General features: G+C 33.9%; 1 protein-coding gene and 1 long non-coding RNA gene across 2 annotated transcripts in view; one reads left to right on the forward strand and one right to left on the reverse strand.

Annotated features, from left to right (window-relative positions):
* Positions 1-2,045: 2,045 nt before the first annotated feature.
* LOC147034852 (uncharacterized) lies at positions 2,046-6,080 on the forward strand. The gene is made up of 2 exons (XR_015060560.1): positions 2,046-4,211; positions 4,857-6,080. It is a non-coding gene; the product is annotated as an uncharacterized LOC147034852 (long non-coding RNA).
* Positions 6,081-18,353: 12,273 nt separating this feature from the next.
* The window catches only part of LOC147034853 (extracellular calcium-sensing receptor-like), a 44,168-nt gene continuing 42,521 nt past the window's right edge, over positions 18,354-20,000 (reverse strand). Inside the window, exons 6-9 of the mRNA XM_085857756.1 lie at positions 19,467-19,597; positions 19,286-19,361; positions 18,626-18,709; positions 18,354-18,536 (exon numbers count right to left, since the gene is read on the reverse strand). Coding sequence (XP_085713882.1) covers positions 18,354-18,536; positions 18,626-18,709; positions 19,286-19,361; positions 19,467-19,597 — 474 coding nt within the window. The remainder of the gene's footprint in view (positions 18,537-18,625; positions 18,710-19,285; positions 19,362-19,466; positions 19,598-20,000) is intronic.

The raw sequence follows: 20,000 nt of genomic DNA on the forward strand, positions 1-20,000 counted from the left end.
TACCACAGAAAGAATACCCTGGAAGATGTAATTCCCCTGGTATTCCAGTAGTTGTAAATTTACTTCCTGATAAAAACTTTTGTATATCTCCTCGTTTGTGTTTGGAGATAAATTGATTTTTTTTTGAACCACACACCGAACATATACCTTTTTGGATAACCCTGTTATTTTTACTTTTAATATATGAGATATTTTTAGTATTAGTTTTCTTTTTACATTTGATACAATAACTCATTTATTTATGAGAAAAATTCCTGCAGAGTGCAAAAACCTTTTTAGTTTCCAACATGCACATTTGAATCTTAATTTTTAAAACATAAAGAATCCTTAGAAATGCCTTCACTCTCTCCTCCATTTATTTAAGAAAAAACTTGAATTAAAATGAATAGCTTGGCGATGTCAATAGTCTTGTCGAAAGTATTGCAAATAGACTTGTCAATTCTTTGTTTTCCTCCTCGGTGGGTTGAGTTATTTTCTGAAATACCCCTAATCTTTTTTTAATCTCACTGGTTTCCAGATTTTGATATTTATTTTGTCTCGCTCTTTCCTCCCTCTCCTCCCTCTCTCTCTTCTCTCTTTCCTCCCTCTCTCTCTTCTCTCTTTCCTCCCTCTCCTCCTTCTCTCTCTTCTCCCTCTCCTCCTCTCTCTTCTCCCTCTCCTCCTTCTCTCTCTTCTCCCTCTCCTCCTTTTCTTTCTTCTCCCTCTCCTCCTTCTCCTTTTCCTCCTCTTCCCTCTCTTCTCCCTCTCCTCCTCTCTCTTCTCCTTTTCCTCCTTCTCCCTCTCCTCCTTCTCCTTTTCCTCCTCTTCCCTCTCTTCTTCAACTCCTTCCTCATCCCTTACTATTCTTGAATCGCTTACACCCCATAGAATATTATACATATATTAATGAGGATTTCTTGTTATTCCTGTATCCAAAATAATTTTTTTTACAACAGGAAACCAATAAAATTTCTTTTGAATTTCTAAAAGAGCCTTACCTTTTCTTAACCTTATAATTTTTTCATTATTTAACATTCTAATTGAATCTAAAGTTGTCGGTTTATCAACATCAGCATAATGCCAATCTTTTATTGAAAATACCTCATTCTTATGTTGTAGAACATATTTATTAAAATACCGAATACCCTTTTCTTGAAGGTATGCTTGAACACAGAAATGATAATTTTCTTGAAGCCTTCTTGCTGTCATTTATGTATTAGAAATATATGTTAGAATAATATTATGGCACGAAACACCTCCCCATCTTCCCATAGTTAAATCATTTTGTATTTCCTTACTTATTATATATAATCCTGTTTTTTCTGTTTTCATGAGATAAACAAGGGCAAAACCATTATTATATTTACCCTTATTAAATTCTTTTATTTGTTGTTTACTAATCGTAGCCCCACAAAACTCATTCTCGATACCAAGTGGATAATATTCTTCCTTACGAGACTGATTTAATTGTTTCAGGTCTTCGAGGTTAATTTTAAATGACCAATTATACCCTAAATCATTCATATCATACCCCCATTGTTCTATTCCCATACAAACGATACGCCCTTCTTTATAAAAATTTATTTTAATTCGAACTGTGAATTCTGTATGACCTAGAGATAATATCAACACTTCTGTATCTTTAGAATACACGGCTGTTTTATTTAAGTATATATATTGTGATAAATCGCTTAATCTCACCAAGTCATTCGCGTCAGTCGGGCTTGGATATTTTTTTTTAATTTATAAGCATTTTTCATGTTAATATTTTTGGTTATATTATATTTATGTCGTTCAGCCTGTGCCTTTGTGTAATAATTTGATAAATCAATATCCAGTTCTTGAGATACACCAAAGATAGAACCATCTTTACCAACATAAGTCATTTATATTAGATTAAAAATAATATCATAAAATTTTTTATTTTTGTTGAGTTGAAATAACACATATAGACATAATTGACCACAACACTTGGAATTTAATTCTTGGACTTGAAATGTTTGATAAACACCATTCTGTAAGAATTTTATGACTTCAACAGGTGGTGGAAGACCAAAACTATTGTGGGGGAAAAATTTATATTAATGTATTTTAAATTGTAACAAATGGAGTTTCAGAAATGTAACTTTTATGCTGCAAATTGAATTGGCTGTCATTTCTGGCCAAAAGACTTTTGCCCTAAATGATAAGAAATGTGTTGTTCTGGAGCAGAGTGACCGAGCTGATAAATGAACCTTTGCTTAGAAAAATGTACAAAGTGGCTTTTTGTCTAAAGGACACGTCTACAGTCTGGGTGAATATCCCCCAACCTCTCTCTCATGGAAGTATAAAATGTTTTGAAAGACACATTTTCTTAGTACGAGCACGTGAGGAAGTATAGTTTCTCAGTGGCTCGTACTCCTTGGAACTGACCAAGTACCAAGTTAGAATAAAACTCTCTGATGTAATGTAGAAGTGAATTGAATCGGGTTGGTCTAACTGTTAACTAAAATAAGAATAAATGAAATAGAACCAAATAATATTGCAATCAAATGGGGATTCTTAAGTTCATTGTACAAGGGTGAGAAGTGTATGGTGTATAATTAGGAAATAAATTGTTTCACAAGGAAGGACTTGTGTGGACATCAGTTTTATCAGTGTCGATAGGGTTTTTGTAGGGTTTTATAATCAAATCGGACAAACGTTAAACTCTGTCTGAAGTCAAATAGGATTCCACAATCGGCCAGTTAGAATCCTTCAGGAGGACAACGATCACAACAAGGTGGGTTTAAAAAATCCACATCAGTTGGTGCCGTGACTCGGATTCGAACCGACGTTGGTGCGGTGCTCGTGACCGGAGGTGCTTAATCTGCCGGAGGCAGTGCCTGGAGGAACGACAAGTGCTTGAGCGAAGGTAAGGGAGAGCGCTCTCAGCAGGTAACGCATTTCGAACAAAGAAAAGTTCATTGTCAGATAATTTTATTGAGAGAAAGAAGAGGATCCGGCAGAGAGAGTCCGTTTTAAAGTAAACGATAAGTACTGTAGTTGTTTTAGAAAAGTGCTGGAGAAGAAGAGGAGTCAGATGACAAGAAGAGGCTCGTTAAGGAGTCAGATGCATAATTAAATAGGCATGATGAAGCGACATGCCACATGTTTGCATTGATACGGACCGGCTGTGAGAGAGACGCCGAGGACACGGCTGAGACGCCGAGATAGGGTTAAAATAGATAAACATTGTACGTTACCTGTTTGTAAGAGTTTTAAGAGTTACTTTTTGTTCATTGAACTCACTGGAAGTTTGTTGGCAGTGAGATTGTTATATTATATTGTGTGGAGGTTTTACAGATTTGTAAATGCAATGATTTGCACGAAACGTTTTGTAGAGTGCAAGAGATGATTAACCAGCTGGGAGCATGGTGGGTGATTTGTTCCTGAGAGTAAAAAAAAAAAATGAAACTTGTGCGATTCCAATATTCACTGCAATGAAACGTGTTCTGTTGGGATTTTGACGATATTTTAACTCGTGCTGAGTTGAGCTGTGGGTCTGTTTGAAATGGCATGTTATACATTCTTTGCGTTGCATTTCCACGCGAAGGTCGCAAACTACACTGTGTGAGACCCCCTCCACTCGATCTGTGGGGGGTGGCATATCTTTACACTGAGTCTTTGTTCGAGCCTTTGCTTTAGGTGTGAAATTCGATTCATATGCAGATTCAAGAGGATGAGATAGAAATGTGATTGGTATTTGTCACGTGATCACACGCGAGTCTATTAGATGCAATGCTGTCTAGTGTATGTGTTGAAGCCATGACAGAGTAATGCTAAACTGTGGGTTTTGCCTGTCAGAGTTTTTTTTCCTTTTTCTTCCCACTGGATGTGGAGAGAACTTCCTGTTCCTCGTTCCTTGGTGTTTGTGGCGCACCCTCTGGACTGAATCTGTTTAAAGTGAAGTCCATTTAGGAAAAAGTGTTGAAGTTTTATTTTACAACCATCGGGATTTTGAATAAATTGTGAAATAACAATTGTGAATGTGGATATACTGCATGTGATTTAAATGTAGAAACGTGATTTGGAATGATTTTAATGATTTTATGATGTTTAGCACGTGGGGCGATTCACAGATAATAGATGATTCCCTCGGATGGACGTTGAAATATTGTTTTATTCGTCTGCGAATGTTGAGGTTACCTGAACTTGTGCTGGGAAGGCAATGGCAAACAACCCAGTGTAACCCTTTGATCGATTCAGTCAAGGTAAATTCATGATTTAATTGGATAGATGCTGAAGATTTAATTTTTTCATTTATGGATTTTAAAAGGAAATATTTTATTGTTTTGACCAAAAGTTGTTTAAGAGAGTTTGGATGTTTATTAGTCTGAAGTTTAAGATGCTTTTCTAAGACTGGGATAAAGATTGTGGAGGGTGAAGCTGCATGTGTAGACAGAGTGTTTGAGCTGCAATTTAAATGATATTTGACAAGTGATTTGACAATTTTTGTAAAACTGTTTAAAATGATTTATTTGTTTTGATAAAAGAAAATGGATTCGTAATTGAGAAGGTCGGAGGAAGTGACAGATGGTTTGTGTATGTGAGTTGGAAAAATGGCAGCATGTTTGCTGTTTTGGTGAGAGAGAAGTGGACAGATGGAGAAATGTCAGAGATTTAAAATGTAGATGGAAATAGCAAATGAGATGGATGTTTTGAGTATACGTACAACTGGGATTTCTGTATATTTTAGCATGTTGTTTTGGGAAATAACAAGAAAGGGATTAAAATATTGATATGACATATAATGCAAGTTAAATGCTTCCATAAGAATCTTTGTTAGTCTTGTAGAACTACATATGCCCATGACGTTTATTGATTGGTGTTTTATTGATGCTTTGTTTGTTTCGGAGTGTTGAAAGCAGTCTTTGAAGCAATGTACGATTTCATCTAAATAAAGTTTGGAAAGAAATTCCACACAAAGATTGGACGACGGGAGAACCCAGATTTGGGTGATTGAGCATTCAACACATGATCATGCCCCTTCCCGAGGAGATAAGATGGAGCAATGTGGGAAAAGAAAGAAAAACCCACTGAGGAGAAGGTTGAGCAAAGTCTTAACATCGGCGTTGTGTGGTGCCTGCGTGGAGGAATGTTCTCAGCCACACTCTCGATTGCCGCTCTGCAAATACATCGTGAACTTGCTGTGGTCGCTTCAATGTACGACAGGCCTGGAATTCCACACTGCGCTCCTTCAACCCAGTGTCCGGCCCAAACTTGTACTTGCCCACATCTACCTTCTCCTCAGCTCAAGGAGTGCTTCGATTGTGTTTCCCGTTGGGTGCCACTCTATCCACACCCTGACCTGTTTATCTTCTGACTTCGGCTAGCATGTTTCCAATGTGTAACACATGCTGATGAACAGGCCATAAATTAAATGGAAACACACTCATTTTCTGATATGAGCACTCGCTGCCATTGTTGATTGAACTTGAATAATGGAAATCTTTTCTCCTTCAGAAATGGGACATGGTAATCATGTGTAAGAAAAATTATTCAAATTTTCCTTAAAAAAAAAAAAACGGGGGAGTGTGGGGGAAAAAATTATATTAATGTATTTTAAATTGTAACAAATGGAGTTTCAGAAATGTAACTTTTATGCTGCAAATTGAATTGGCTGTCATTTCTGGCCAAAAGACTTTTGCCCTAAATGATAAGAAATGTGTTGTTCTGGAGCAGAGTGACTGAGCTGATAAATGAACCTTTGCTTAGAAAAATGTACAAAGTGGCTTTTTGTCTAAAGGACACGTCTACAGTCTGGGTGAATATCCCCCAACCTCTCTCTCATGGAAGTATAAAATGTTTTGAAAGACACATTTTCTTATTACGAGCACGTGAGGAAGTATAGTTTCTCAGTGGCTCGTACTTCTTGGAACTGACCAAGTACCAAGTTAGAATAAAACTCTCTGATGTAATGTAGAAGTGAATTGAATTGGGTTGGTCTAACTGTTAACTAAAATAAGAATAAATGAAATAGAACCAAATAATATTGCAATCAAATGGGGATTCTTAAGTTCATTGTACAAGGGTGAGAAGTGTATGGTGTATAATTAGGAAATAAATTGTTTCACAAGGAAGGACTTGTGTGGACATCAGTTTTATCAGTGTCGATAGGGTTTTTGTAGGGTTTTATAATCAAATCGGACAAACGTTAAACTCTGTCTGAAGTCAAATAGGATTCCACAATCGGCCAGTTAGAATCCTTCAGGAGGACAACGATCACAACAAGGTGGGTTTAAAAAATCCACATCACTATCAAAATAATATTTGTCTTGACTATTAAAAATACAAACCCAATGAGAACCGTTCCCATTATTATCTTCTAAGTTCATAATAATATTCTTTGTATGTTTCAGCACATTTGTTAATTCATCTCTCATACAAATAACCACATTATGAATTTTTAATTTCTTACAATATTTAACAAGATGTAAATTTGATGTTGTATTCTTTCCAAATTCTTTCAACCACTCATCAATGCTCATTTATTTATTAGAAAGATATAATCCATTACCTCTTTTCGTTAATTTTACACCTGCTTGTGCTATAGAAGAAAGCATATCTCCAACTAACAATCTCGCTTTATCAGGCAGACCTTCAAGTTTTTCAGCAAAATTTACAATTACACCACTTCCACTAATTTGTTTCTCCAACTCTTTGTTATGTCTTTCCAATTGATTTTGAGCCTGGAGTTGAGCCTTCCTTTCGTTGGCAGTTTTCACCGCTGTTGAAATACCACCCGTCAATGCTCCAACCGCACTTAAACCAGCAAATAAAGGAAGTAGAAATGGGAGAAATCCTCCACTCGTCTCTCTTATTAAATATTTTTTCAACATTGGTTTTGTCAATTTAATTTTAAGTGAGCCAGTGTCATTCAAGATTTTAACCTGTTCTCTTGTGAGCAAAACATCAATTCTTACTGCTCCTTTTCTCTGAATTGTATTAACGTTAATCGTACAAGGCTTTTGATTTTGAACACAAGATGATAGTTTATGAAGATTGATTTGATTAACATATACCCCAGTTGGTACTTTGCCACTCATTTATTTAACAAAAAATTATGTGAGACTAATCATCACACCATTATGTGTATTAATCTGCAATTCTGTTTCTTCCAAAAGCAAACAATATGTATCAACTTCTTCACTCTCTCCTCTTTCAATGTATAGGGAAGTATCCACTCGATTAGACTTTATAGTTTCCTTTTGCGCGCTCAGGTCAAACGCATAGATTGTATACAAACTTTTAAATGCTGTCATATCCAAAATAGGTTCTTTATTTCCATTACTTTCACACACCTTTTGGTAAGACTTGTATGCTTCAGCAAAATCATTTTTTTCCCAATTAATTTCCAATCTATCTCGTGGATAAAATGTTCCATCTAGAGAAACGCGAAGTTGTTTCACCTTAGCATTATCACTCAATGCATTATTCTTATCAGTCGCAGTATCACCATCTGGCTTTTTAAAAATGATCCACAGATATCGTGGCTTTCCTTCCAGAACACCCAAATTCCACGTGTAAGTGGTTTGGTTGAGTTTAACGTGTTGACATCTTCTTTTGAGGTATGATACACTGAGTGGTTTCTTTGAGTTAAGTCTTCGATTCAACATCTCTTCTGTTTTAAGATTAGGAGTATATTCACTGATATACCAACTCATTTCCTCAATTAGAAATTCATTCTGATCACCAAAAGCACTAGCAACACCAAAAAGCAATCGATTTTCATTATCATTCCTTTGTAGTTGAAATCTAATTTTAAGACCATGCAGAACTTTATCATGATCACAAAATCCAAATATATCTTTAAGAGGAACTGCCACAGTAAAACTATTTTCTGCTTTTGTATCATCATTATACATTCCTTTCCTTTGAGTATATCCAGGGTCTGTGTTTGTTCCCGTTGACATATCAGGAATAAAACCTTCGACAGACCCCTTTCCCATTCTATCACTGAATGTATAGAGTGTAAATTTTATCATTTCAGATACAGCAGAGACATAATCAACCGCTTCAACTTCTTGTGTTCCAATATACAAACGCACACTATCAAACATTTTCCAGAAGAAATCATTTACAAGTGTAGCGTTTGTGTTATTCCCAGCTTTAGTGAATTTAAATTTACACAACAAGAAACTTTCGGAGAGATTCAAATAGGTTTGTTGATTATTTATTTCAAAACTTTTTGTACCATTCGTATTCCAGTCTGTTCCAGTTATTGCATTTACCTTGAAGTTATCTTCTTTTTTAGTGGAGTTTGAGATAATAATAGTATCATCCAAATCATAGATACTATCAATTGCTTCCATACTTGTATTTATTTAGGAAAAAAGATGTTAAAACTTTTGAAACCCTGATCCAAGTATTTGAATTATTTTCTGTCGTTCTTGGGGGGACAACTGAGTTTTGCCTTTCTTAATTTCTTTTATTGCTTGTAATTTATGAGATTCCTTCTGAGCATCTTTTATACTCTTTCCAGCACCTGCTACATTTCCCACAGCAGAAGCAGTTGAACCAATTAGATCTTTATGTTTAAGAATAGTTGAACCAATACCCATGAGAGTATCAATTATCCCATCTCCTCTAAATTGATGTCCAACACCCCTTTGTCTCTTAGGTTTATAGTATCCTCTACCAAGATACATACCTTCACCCTTGTAGTATGGGGAAAGGAACATCCCATCCCCTGTAATTATTTTATATTTTCCCAACTCGTGTTTCCTCACAATAACCATCGTATTTATTTATTGGAAAACTTCACGTAGGTGAATTCTGATGGATATAACTTCTCCAGTTAAAGAAATCACACGATTATCTTGGTCGGTTATCCTAAAATTTACTCTGTGTATGGTTTTTCCTGACACAGGTAGATAAACCAAATTTTTGGGTTCCATATTGAATTTATAACCAATTGGGGTTGAGTATGCGCTGAATGAAAATATTGTATTTGTTTTTTTTCCATCATTATAAGCACCATCAATCAAATCACAGTGAATTAACACCGAATTTATTCCTGAGGATATTTGAATGACATTATCACTGTAAAATGTCCCATTAGTTTCAATCTTTTTTGAGGAGAAACCCAATAACTCTCTAAATGAATTATCAATTGTGAAATCAACCTTGTAGTTATTTTTAACTTTAATCGTTGATTTTGAAGTATGTTTTTGAATGTTTATAACAATATTTTTTGGTTCATCACCCTGTTCTTTCATAAGACGAGCAATTTCGGAAGATATTTGAGAAATCTCATATGCTCCGGGTGAGACTGTTATCGTTTTGTATCCACTTCCCGGATTATAACTAAACTTGTCATTTTTCTCGGTTATATTAAATAAGGTATTATAAGTTTCCATGGACAATAAAGATGCCTCATATTCTTTTGTTGTGTCAAGTTGTAGTGAGTATGGGAATGAAGATGTGTGGTCGCTTGTTGTGAAATTGAAACTAAGGATTGTGCTTCTCATCTTATTTAATATGAGATAAAATGTCTTTATATCGATATTTATTAATTATTTTCATGTTCATCAACTGGTCTAAAATGGCTGATGCTTCATTAAAATAATTGTTATTTCCAGCCTTCTTACTGCCTAACAACAATAACAGTCTATTAACTAATTGCGATGGGTCATTTGGAAGAAAACTAACACCTGAACCAAGGATACTTAAAGCCTGAATAATGTGTTTCTCCTTCTCATTCTTCCTACTTTTACCAGAAAGAATAACCTTATAATTTGGAGTGTTCAGCAGATCAATATATACTCTATCATCATTATTTTCCATATCCAATGGTTTATCAATATACTTTGATTCATCCCTCACAGTTGAACCTTGTCTTCCATCTTTTGTGAGAAGAAACATTAATCTCGGAGTTAGTTTAACAGGGGGTTGAGCAGAACCCAAGAACCTTAATTCATCATTAAATATCAATACCTTTTCTTGAACAAGATGAAATATTGCTGGTTGTTCTGTTGGAATGAGTCCTGCTTTGGTTTTTGAATCCGCTGAATATTCATTGTTTTGATGAGCATTCACAATATAATCAGGGGGTCGATTAATCTCTTCCAGTTGTTGAAATAAACCTTCATCATCATATTCTAATTCTCCTAAATGCTCTAATTCTTCCTCCGTCATTTGATCAAAATCTTTTAACATTTGAAGTTTTTTAGGAGTATATTCTACTGTGGGAACTGTGGAAATATCTTTCATTTTTTTCTTGGGAAGTTTTTAAAAGTGGTTTAAAAAATTTCTCTTGTTTTCTTTCAAATGCTTCTTCGCCCGTTAGTTTCTGTCTGCGTTTCTTCTTTATGTCTTCCTGTTGTTTTACAACTTTTGAAACCAACTCTTGATGTTCCTTAAATCTTCTTGCTCTTTCTTTTGCATCCATTTATTTATTGTAAAATATCATTTAATGAATTGTAAAGATCAACAGGGAAATTTTCCTTTTCTTCATCATTCAAGTAGATGTGTTCAAATCAATCCTTTTCTTTAAATATTTCATCAAATTCTTTATTGACATTAATGCGAGTTGTAATTTCTTCTTCACTAATAATTGCATCTCTGCTTTTCATACGTTTGCGTTGAGTTTCTTCATCAACATCAAAACCGAATGATAAAATCTTCACTCCACTCAGATGTTTAATAATTTGTCTCGTTCCTTCTGGATTCGTTTCTAATATCCCAACACCACCAGATTTTAGTTTCCTAAACTCACTCTTACAATGTGAATATTTTGTTGTACCAAGAGAAACCTCCTCAAACATTTGGCCTTCATTCCTCAATCGCATATGTTCCTCCACTGAAATATAGTGATAATCTTCACCTTTTACTTCTCCAGGTCTTATTGCTCTAGTTGTTGTTGATACAATGCGTATCACGGGGTGTTTTTTAAGTAAATTTACAATATTCTCATTTGTACTACACAAGAACCTTGATTTATGAAAGTTTTTTCCAGAAGCAGATTTACCCACAAGATTTATAATAATAGTTGTCATTTATATATGTAATTGTTTATAAAACAAAAAATATATCCCTTAATATCTCATCTTGTTTCACAACAATATATTTATATTTTTCAGTCGTGTGCTTCATGTAATCCTCAAATTTCTTTTTACTACATAATAGAGAACAATTATCTCTTCAAAAATTATTGATATCTATTGAATTTAACTTGAATAAAATAAAAGTATTAGCATTGTTTCTGATGGAACGACGAGGAAGTTGAAAGTACGATTGACTAAGATAAATACAATTACAAGAAGAATGTCTCCCTCTTGTGTAGTAGCTGTCCATTACCGTTTGGGTTCTCTCATTAACACAATAATCAAAGATAACGAGGTTCTTTTTTGATTTATCTAAATCTTGGGGAGACGGTATATCATCCGTATTATCACTAAGAATACAAGTTATAGGATTTGATTTCTTTTTACATCTCTGTGTATCACAAAATAGTTGAATTATATCTTCAATGTTATAATCATTTAGGTTTTTTTGACGTTTAAATAAACCGATTATATCTTCTTTTTGAAGACCAGCATTAAAACCTTGTGAGAGTAGTTGATACTCTGGTTGAAAACTCGACTTTGTGAAAATTATTAAATTATCATAATCTAAAAAGTTGGGAGTGAGGAGCATCTTTAAAAGTAAGCAGGTTTTTCCACATCCACTTGAACCAACTATGAGACATCTTAATGAATTTGGTAGATTTTTATGGTTGTTAAATTTTATCTTATTTTCCCAAATAGGTAAAAAATCATTCATTTATATATTTGAAAAACAGGTTATTTAATTTATTATTGGCTTTTTTAGAAACTCTATATTTTATCCTAAGTTCAGGTTTAATTTCAAGATAATCCATTATTTTATGTATACAATATCTTGTGTTGATATTTCCCTGAAAATTACATCCATGAATAATATACAACAACAATCCTTTGAACATTTCTCTTATACGTTCAGTTTCTTCCCTTGTAAGGAAAGGTGTGTTATCACCCTCATACTTTACATTCATTTCTCTAATCAATCTTGTAAAGTAATTCATTTTTGGTGTAAATCTAAAAGAATTATTTTCCTTTTTATATTTTTTATTATCATTAATTAGAAGATAATCACAGAATATACATTGTTTATAGGCTTTTGACTCTGTGTTTAATCCCCGTCTTTCACACGCAGGACAATTCTCAAATTTGTCATATGGAGAATCAGGAAAGTCTAGCATATTTATAAAGTAAAACTTTACTTAAACTGAAATTCATCTATACTTTCAGTTGTATATTACCATCGATATCGATATACTTTTTTTTCATTATCAGATTCAACGACAACATTTTTTATATTAAAGGTAATTTTAAAATGATCGTTAATTACTATTGAACGAAATGTCATTTCACCTGATATATTAACATCCTTTATTTCATCAGGATTTACATCTTTTGGGTTGTTGAAAAAAATACAAATTTCTCCTTGCATATTACAGATGGTCTTATCTTTTCTTTCTAAAAGCTTCATCCATAAGATTTTTGTTTTTTGATACTTTTTCTTGTTTCATTGCTTTTTCTAGTTTTGAATATATTACTAGAAGGAGAGGAGAAACTTTTGTTAGAGATACTTTAATTGATGTTCTACCAGGTATACTAAAAGCCCTTCCACTGAAGGAAATTGAAGAACTCATATTATTTACCATAATTGTTTTTATCCAATAGTTGTTATATTTATCTTTGTTCAATTTTACATCCTTGACATATTTCTCAGTGTCTTTAACAAATGAAGAGATTGATTGAAACTTGTCTTTTGTGTCTTGAAACATTGTATTTATTAAGTGAAAAAGTTGGAGGATAAAATGGTTTTAAGCACAGATTCACCTGTAAAATAAACGAAATTTTCATCAAGAAAATTTTAGTTTAAGCAAAGATTTATTATATAAATATGGTGAATACAACATACTGCGATGTTTGTAATCACAAATATAAACATTATAGAAAACACCTCCGAACCAACAAACACACATTTAATCTGTTTCATCAAATATCTCCTCTTGAGTTGGAAAGAAAACATTGTGATATCTGTTCAAAGGATGTTTTGAAGAGTAGTTATAATAAACATCTTCAATCACAAAAACACAAGAAAAATGAGTTTAAAGTAAAGGGAGACTATTATATTGAAAACACTGATGGGGCATTTAAAGGGCATATAAAAATAAGGATTTTTCAATTTGGAGAACCCGGTCCATCATCAATAGCTGAATCAATTGAAATAGTGAAACCCGATGTTGAAAAATTTATTAAAAAGACAGTAAAAGAAATGAAAACTTTAAAGTTTTATATGGGAGTGAAAATGAATATGAAAAGACAAGATGAAGAACATACTCCTTATATGAGAACAGATCTTCATTTTATAACATCATTTCAAGATTTTTTGAATAGTGGGGTTTATGAAGAACTATCAAGACAAGAGGAGGATGTTGATAATACAGTGGTAGGAAGTGGATTCAATATTTTAAAAAATCATCTTTTTAGATATACACATTCTAAAATCAAACCCTCTTAAAGCTTCTTCTTATATTGAATTACCAAAAGAAATAAAACTAAAGAAGGCAGTTGTTAATATTAAGAACAATGATAATAAATGTTTTCTCTGGTCTGTTCTTGCTCACTTTCATCCACCAAAATGTAATTCAGAAAGAGTAAAACAATATATGAAATATGAGAATACCTTGGACATTAAAGATTTTAAATTCCCAATGCCACTAATAGATATTCCTAAATTTGAGAAAAAGAATAATCTTTCTATTAATGTATATGGATTAACAGATACAAACAAAGTTCAAATATTAAAAATTTCAAACAACTATAAAAATGAAGAAACACACATTGATCTTTTATATTTTAGTGTTGGAAAGAATTCACATTACACATACATCAATAATTTATCAAGATTAATCTCTTCTCAGGTATTCAGAACAGCAAACAAAATATATCCTTGTAAGCGATGTCTTAATTCATTTCATACAAAAGAACGATTAGAACAACATTCAAAATATTGTAGTAATCATAAATCAGCTGTAATTACAATGCCTAAACCTGGTGAAAAGATTTCTTTTGAAGATTATAATAAATCTATCATGCACCCATTTGTGATATACGCTGATTTTGAATGTATCCTTAAAAAGATAAATACTACTTCTCCTAATCCAAAAGAATCATATACAAATAAATATCAAAAACATATTCCTTGTGGTTTCTGTTATTATATCAAATCATCTGTTGGAGAAAAGTATAACAAACTTGAACATTATCGTGGAAAAAAGCTTCACAAGAGTTTGTAAAACGATTAGAAAAGGATTGTATAAGACTCACTAAATTAATGAAAGAAACAAATGAACCGATGAAATTAACCAAAGAAGAAAAATTAGAATTTAGAAAGAACAATATCTGTCATATTTGTGAGGGGGAAATTAAGGAGTCTAAAGTTAGGGATCATTGTCATCTTACTGGTAAATATAGAGGTCCCGCTCATTCCTGTTGTAATCTTAATTATAAATTACCTTCTTTTATTCCAGTCTTTCTTCACAACAGCGCCAACTATGATACACATCTATTTATAAATGAACTTTCAAAAACACCAGGGAATATTTCTGCCATAACAAACACAAGTCAAAAGTATATTTCATTTTCAAAAATGATATTCACAAAACCTTTAACTCGTATTAGGTTTCTAGATTCTTACAAGTTTATGGGAACACCACTAGCCTACCTCGCATCAAATCTAAGCTCCACGGACTCTTTTCCAAATCTTAATTCATTCTTTCCAAAAAAGGAAATTCTCACTAAAGAGGAAATTCAGATTAAAGAGAGAATTCAAAGTAAAGAGGAAACTCTAATTAATGAAGATATTCTAACTGAAGGTGAAATTCTAATTATAAAGAAAACTCGAACAATGAATGAAATTCTAACTAAAGAGGAAATTCTGATTAAAGATGAAATTCTGATTAAAGAAGGAATTCTTACGAGAGAGGAAATTCAAACAAGGAATGAAATTCAAAGTAAAGAGAAAATTCTTACAAGTAAGGGAATTTATCCTTATGATTATATGGATTCATTTATGAGATTTAAAGAAACACAACTTCCATCAAAAGAAAGTTTCTATAATAACCTTTATGAAGAAGAGATAAGTGATAAGGAATATAAACACGCACAAGAAATATGGAAAATATTTAAGATAAAGAACCTTGGAGAATATCATGATTTATATCTAAAAACAGATGTTTTATTGTTCGCTGATGTGTTTGAAGCTTTTAGATCACTCTGTCATAATAAAAATTGTTATGGATTAGATCCTTCCCACTATTTCACAGCTCCTGGTTTAGCTTGGAGTGCAATGATGAAAATGACAAAACAAGATATAGATTTAATCACTGATGTTGATATGCTTTTGATGATTGAGAAGTCCAAGAGAGGTGGAATATCACAAGTATGTTCAAAAAGATATGCTAAAGCAAATAATAAATATCTTCCAAATTATGATAGTGAAAAAGATAGTAATTATTTGATGTATTTTGATGCTAATAATTTGTATGGATGGGCAATGTCTCAATCTCTGCCTTATGGTAAATTAGAGTGGGTGGAAGAAAAGGATTATGAAAAGGCTTTGATGAATATTGTTATTTCTTCTCAAGAGGAATTGAATGACGAAGAAGAAGGTTATTATTTTGAAGTTGATTTGAGGTACCCGAGTGATCTTCATAATAAGCATAAAGATCTTCCTTTTGCATGTGAGAAAGAAACCCCAAAGAAAGAATGGTTAAGTGATTATCATAAAAGTTTTAATATTAAAGGTAAATCAACAGAAAAGTTATTAACAACATTCTATGCTAAACAGGGATATGTTTTGCATCAGAGAAGCTTAAAACAGTTTTTGAGAGAAGGATTGAGAGTAGCTAAAATTCATAGAGTTTTAAAATTTAAACAAAGTCCTTGGGTGAAAAAGTATATTCAATTCAATACAGATATGAGAGCAAATACAAAAGTAAAATTTGAAGGGGACTTTTATAAATTAATGAATAATGCTGTATTTGGAAAGACTATGGAAAATGCTAGAAACAGGCAAAACATTAGATTCGCAACATCTTGGAAAGAAGCTTCGACATTGATAAATAAACCAAGTTTTGAGAGAGAAGAGGTTTTTTCAGAGAACTTTTCTGCAATTCATATGAAAAAGGAAAGTATTGTAATGGATAAACCAATTTATATTGGAACAGCAGTTCTTGATTTATCAAAGATATTGATGTATGATTATTTGTATAATGACTTAAAGAAAGAGTATGGTGAAAATGTTTCATTGTTGTATATGGACACTGATAGTTTTATCTTAGATATAAAAACTGATGATGTTTATGAAGATATGAAGAAAAATATTGGAGTATATGATACAAGTAATTTCAGCAAGAAGAGTGAGTTATTTTCCAAAAAGAATGAAAAGGTTATTGGTAAGTTTAAGGATGAGTTGGGTGGAAAAGTAATGAGTGAGTTTATTGGATTGAGAGCAAAGGCATATGCTTATAAGTATGGTGATCAGATTGATAAGAGGTTAAAGGGAATAAAGAAATATGTAATAAAGAAATCAATAACTTTTAGAAATTATTATAATTGTTTGATGAATAAGAAAGAAGAATATAGGAAAATGAATACAATAAGAAGTTATAAACATAACATATAGAGTGAAGAAGTAAATAAAAAGGCATTAGGAGCCTTTGATGATAAGAGATTTATTTTAGATAATGGAATAGATTGTGTTCCATATGGATATTGTATGATAGAGTGTATAAAATAGATTGCGTTTTAACGATGGGGAGATGGGTTAGGGTTTTTTTAAGGCTACCGCCGCGTTTTTTCGCAATATATAAATGGTCAAACCAAGTATTAATCAAACTAAAGAGTGGAGAAAATCTCAGTCTTGGTATATAAATGGAAAACATAATGAATGTGAAAAATATCAAATAAGTCTTATTGAAAAAATAACTAAAACAAAGGTAAATAAAACAAATAAGCGAATCAATTTAAAAAGTAGTAAGTTAGAGGATGTAAAGAAAAAAATGAATATCCTTGAATGGACTGAAAACTTTGATGGTTATCAATTGAACAATGAAAAAACAATTTACTATAATCTCAAAATGATATGTGGCTCAGGAGGTGGTCAAACAAGAGCATTAAGAGAAGTTTATCATTTCGTAATGGCACAAAAGGGGTATCTTAAAAAATATAAAGATTCAAATGTTTTGTTTGTCAATATTTTAGATGGGGATTATTGTGCAAAGAAAATTAAACTATTGAAGGAATTTGAGAATGAACAAATCTTTATAGGTTCAATGAGTGAGCTGTTCAATTCAATGAGGTTCAACCTCCAGGTTAAAAGGGGAGACAAATAAATATACCTTGGGATAGCCTGGTTATATATATATATATATACAAAGCCTGGTGTTGGCTAAGCCTGGTGTTGGCTTAGTGGTTAGGGTGGCGGCTTGGGATCCCAGTTTCCTGAGTTCAAGACCCGTTGGCTGCTGAATTAACACCAGGGGGTTGACTCAGCCTGTTATCCTTCCGAGGTCGGCGAAATGAGTGTCAGTGTACTGGTCCCGGTGTATGCCCCGGTTAGAATAGGTGTACCATATCCCTGTGTGTCGTAAGAGGCGACCAGGGTTGGCGTCAGGAAGGGCATCCGGCCATAAACATTGCCTCACAAAAAGCCAAACCCCTGCACAGCAGGGAAAAACGGATAAAAAGGGGGTTTATTTTTAGGGGAAAAAAAGGGAATCGCTGAAAATCCCCCATTCATTTACATGGGGAAAAGTGAGCCAGAACCAGTAAATCCACCCTACTAATGGGGGTAGAAAAGATCGAGGATCTGGATAGGGGACGACAAGAGGTTGTGGTGAATAGTTGTTTTGAATGTCTGGAGGGAAGAATGGGATTGAACAGAGTGAGGGAGTTTATTCCAAAGGCGGGGAAAAAGAGGAGTGAAAGAGTGAAGGTGAGCAGTGATTCGTGATTTTGGTAATATTACCAGAATGGGGTTTTTGGCGGACCTTGAGCGCCCTGCGGAAATATGGTTGGGACAAATCGCAGATAGAGCAACGGGGGGGGGGAGGGGTGTGGGGGGCGAGACCAATAAACCAATTTTGTTTTATTCCTTCCAGAAATTAAAACAAAAGCATTTTGTCACAATACACAATTTATGAGAGTGTTGTTCGGCTTCTCTGGTTCAGCTTCTCTGCTCCATTGTAATGGTGCACTAGTACTGGTTGTATGACCTCATCTTTCATTTCTTCTTTGTGTAGGTATCTGATGGCTGGAGAGTTATGGGATTATTGGTTCAAATTGTTGACACCATTCTCCTGCAATTGGGTCAACAGCAATGCTAGAGCATGCCATTGAATTGAGCCCATTTGGTGATAAGATGTTGGCATCAAAGTTATCAGCTCGCGCTTGGATCAATCCAACTTTACTCTCAACAAAGAGCTGATACTCTAGGTCTCCCACCTTTTGGGTGATATGAGGAATAGATTTGTGTTATATGAAAGCTAAATGTTCAATGGTTTTTGAAATATTGCATACACAAGTCAAGTTACTGAGATAGTTGTCATGGCAACATAATTCAGCCAATCACAGTGGTGAAATAACCAGGTTGAGATTATGTCATGAGGAATAGATACCTGCAATATGAAAGCGAAAGGTTCAACGGTTTTTGAAATATCGTGCACACAAAAGTATATGGACAGATTATAATTGGTCGGTCGGTCGGATGGAGCTAATTTTAATGTCCCACATCTCCGACCTTGTCGGAGGGCGGGGGACAAATACTCCTCACAACTGTACTTTCTGTTTGGCTGCATATGCTGTAGAAGCCTTGAACTGCAGGACATCATTTTATGAACAGGTAATACCAAACTATTAACATTAGTCAATGTAAGCCATTTCCTGCATCAAAATACCAAGCACAATATGTGGTGTTGTGGGTTTGTTGGTGATCACACTCGTGATCATGTTTCCAATGAGAATAGCTGAGTTTATGTTGTCTGGCTTTGGTGAGTGTGATGAAAAAAGCTGAATCATACCATGACTTGATGGTCAGCTGCATTGTCCTGTGTCAACCTGATGTCAAATGATTCCTTTGAGGGCGCTCACATATTTGATTCATGAATAATATGTTTCATGATATGCTACGCATCAACATCAGAATCATCTTCATCAACCAGTCTCAACAGAAGAGATGGTTTAATGTGGAATACCAGAAGGCTGGCAACTCCATCTCCAGATAATACAAGCAAGTCAGGTCCAAAGTGGTTTGTAAGCTTCTCAATCAACCTAGGGCATGTCAGCCTAGGTACATCATGTGACACTTAGAGCTTGAGCATTTCTACTAAATTCCATACACATGTCTTGTCTTGTGCGATGTCTGCTAATACATACTCAAAAACATGATCAATGTCTTCATCCTGCATGGAGGTGATGTCAGCCTCGTTGACTGCTGCTTTGATGGACTTTGCACTCACAAAGTGTTGACAACAATCATTGTGGTATGGGGCATCCGCAACATGTAGCTCAGCAACAGAACCGTTCACACAAAGATGAACATTATCAGCGATGGCATCATTACAGAGATCACAGACATCTCAGATGTTCGTCTGATAAAGTAATCAACAGTTCTGCATTGTATGATCCTCCTCCAGTACTTGGGGATATAACACTTAAGTCCCAGTGGTACACAGCTTTTGCCACATAACAGAGAGTTCTTTTTGAAGTCACAGCTGGCCAATTGTGATCGCTTTACTTTCCTGAGGGCTGGAGCATCAGTGCAACAACTACTGTTACTGATGGAAGCTGGAAATCTCTTGATGTGATGGTCTGATGTGTATGTTGATACACAATTTTTTTGCATTGGATCGATTATATTGCATCTAATTGAGCATACAGACCATCACTCCTACATTTACTACATTGTGG

The sequence above is a fragment of the Eptatretus burgeri genome, chromosome 1, assembly GCF_056783735.1.
Source record: "Eptatretus burgeri isolate ZD-2024b chromosome 1, Ebu_testis_v1, whole genome shotgun sequence".
NCBI lineage: Eukaryota > Metazoa > Chordata > Myxini > Myxiniformes > Myxinidae > Eptatretus > Eptatretus burgeri.